Below are 2,417 nucleotides of genomic sequence, written 5' to 3' on the forward strand. Positions count from 1 at the left end.
AAAGTTTAAAAAAAAAAAAAAAAAAAAAAACCATACATGTCACAGCCTTGATCGTGTTTATATAAATCAGACACAAGGTGCATAATGATATAGATCAAACAAGGATGCGAACATGAGTAGAGCAACACAGTACCTGATGCAATTTTCATGGGAGGTTCCACGTCGCCTTGAAGGTTCAGAAGTGTCATTGCTCATCCCATATTTTGATTGGCTGTAAAATTTTCCAAATGTTTCTGAAAACTGGAAAATTAAAAGTATGAAAAATTATGAAGTGCCGAACTTGACATCTATTCAATGCCCACTAATAAACATGACATATCCATGACAACACTCTCCAAACCTACGAAACAGAAGAGAAGTATCCAAAGTTAAACATGTATACCTGTGAACCATATCTTGAACTTGAAGTTACTATTTTTCTCTCATCAAGGAATCTCAAGAAACTCCTGAAGATGACAAAAACAGATAACACCAATTGACTTCAACAGTTACTTACACAAATAACTTCAAGATTATAATACAGAATTCTACATTTAAGCGGTCTGAAAAAATATCAATTTCAAAACTTATCCAAAGGTAACCACCATATGCAGATAAGCACCGACCTTGGTGCGATATTCTTGTTCTGTTCTTTCTTATACCGTAAATGGAAACACAGAAAAGTCTGAGGGGTTAAAAAAAATTGCATAGTAGCAATAGATACAGAAGTCAAAAATACTTAATATAAGATTTTTCATATTAGCAACTTGATCATCCTTAATATGAAAAAACGAAAAAGTATGACTTATAATGAACTGAGCTCCAAGTTCTGCGCATGATGTTAGAAATTAAGCAAAGGGTAAGATGATAAATGAACTTGTTACATACAAATAATTGACCTGGGATGTCAGATGACTTATAGCGCGCATAAATATGGAAGTGTATTTCTACTTATATTTACATCAAATTAGACACATGCCAAAAGGCGGAAAAGTTTATTTCAGAAATTTGACTCACCATAATCCTCTTTCATCTGCTGTGAAAACCATTGGGTTGCAATCAAATCCCACACCAATTACCATTCTCTCAGAAATGAACAAAACCTAAATCACACGCACCAATTGGGGTAATTCATTAGGACCAACATAAAATATACGATCACAATAAATCGAGTAAAATGCTCGAGAGTGGATGCTGACCCACATCACGAAGGGGCAAATCACGGAATGCTACACTCTGGGCTGATGGAGAAGGGCCGACATCATCAACAAAGTATATCATGGAATTATGACCTGAGGTTTTGTCCGCAAGTATCAAACAAATTAAATGAATACAACTATTTCTGTAAATGTTATAAATTTACAGTCCAAAGCGAAGAAGATACTAAAAGTAATATCCAAAATGAAGCATAGTTATGAATTTCTCACCAACATAGGCAAAGGTATTGCCACTTGGAGACCACTTGATGCCAAATGCCCAACAAAATGAGAGATCGAGCTGCATAATTTGCTGCTCAGACATGAAGAGTGAAAGAATATTAGAGTATGGATCGACTCTTACAGAGAAATATATGATAGTGATGCAAAAAGCAACTTAAAGAAAGCAGATGTTGGTGAAAATATCTACATCAAATCAATTTTTTAGCCTTTACTACTGTTTCAAATAAAAGATCCATGCCACTTTAATATTATTTCAAGTGTTCCCCTGAGAAATCACAGGTTTTAGGAAGTCTTTCATTTATCAGGATCTGGAATTGGTTTTAGGAAAGACGAAGTCTTTCATTTATCAGGATCTGAATGAATCTTTTCCAAATAGCATAAATGCAACATTTGGCACATGCAAAATAATCTAAAGTAAAAATGAAAAATATAAGATAGCTGCAAAGATGAGAGCTAAGTAAACAATAATACAAGTAGGGGAAACCAGGTTAAAAGAGACCACTGCAAAATAGAAATGTTGACTCAAATGGCTCACACAATAGGACACAATATAAAACTCATATGCCGGGTCGATAGTCTGACCAAACAATACATATTTGTAGGCAAGATGGTATCCGATACTAGTCGACAAAAAGGGAACTTCAGATTGCAGTTAATAGACACTTCCAAAAACTATATGTTGCCTAGCATATAAAAGACCTCATAGGCTCCTAAAAGATACAGAAGTAGAAAGAAATAAATTCGAACCTCTCCGAATTTTGAATCTGCAGAAGAACCTGCAGAGTCCCTGGTTAATAGCATATAAACAACATACGACTCCATCAAAAAAGTGAAAGGAAGAAATAGAATGTCAAGCAAGAATGCACTGAAACTTTATGAAATGTACCTTGTGTCCACGCCTTTAATGAAAGTAGAGAATACTCGACATTTTCCATCAGTAGAGGTGGTTGCAAGGAGTATCTACAAAATTATTAAAAGAAGTAAATAAAAAAAAAAAAA

General features: G+C 34.4%; 1 protein-coding gene across 2 annotated transcripts; it reads right to left on the reverse strand.

Annotated features, from left to right (window-relative positions):
* Positions 1-33: 33 nt before the first annotated feature.
* LOC111370956 (actin-related protein 2/3 complex subunit 1A-like) lies at positions 34-2,408 on the reverse strand. Of its 2 annotated transcripts, none has more exons than XM_022992869.1 (7): positions 2,305-2,408; positions 2,166-2,205; positions 1,407-1,488; positions 1,183-1,271; positions 997-1,082; positions 383-446; positions 34-240 (listed from the first exon to the last, which is right to left on the reverse strand). In XM_022992869.1, exons 3-7 carry the CDS (start codon positions 1,480-1,482, stop codon positions 67-69), a joined length of 489 nt encoding a protein of 162 aa, XP_022848637.1. In that variant the 5' UTR covers positions 1,483-1,488; positions 2,166-2,205; positions 2,305-2,408; the 3' UTR covers positions 34-66. The 2 variants fall into 2 exon arrangements, with proteins under 2 accessions (XP_022848637.1, XP_022848636.1); XM_022992868.1 differs by having other exon boundaries at positions 1,183-1,283.
* Positions 2,409-2,417: the final 9 nt, after the last annotated feature.

This window comes from Olea europaea, chromosome 21 (assembly GCF_002742605.1).
Source record: "Olea europaea var. sylvestris chromosome 21, O_europaea_v1, whole genome shotgun sequence".
NCBI classification, from domain to species: Eukaryota; Viridiplantae; Streptophyta; class Magnoliopsida; order Lamiales; family Oleaceae; genus Olea; species Olea europaea.

Coding starts and splice junctions, on each gene's coding strand:
- LOC111370956 (XM_022992868.1), bottom strand. CDS start 1,482: ATGCAGCTCGATCTCTCATTTTGTTGGGCATTTGGCATCAAGTGGTCT. Junction 1,083..1,182: donor GTGATTTGCCCCTTCGTGAT/GTGGGTCAGCAT, acceptor CGTGTGATTTAG/GTTTTGTTCATTTCTGAGAG. Junction 241..382: donor GTTCAAGATATGGTTCACAG/GTATACATGTTT, acceptor TTAATTTTCCAG/TTTTCAGAAACATTTGGAAA.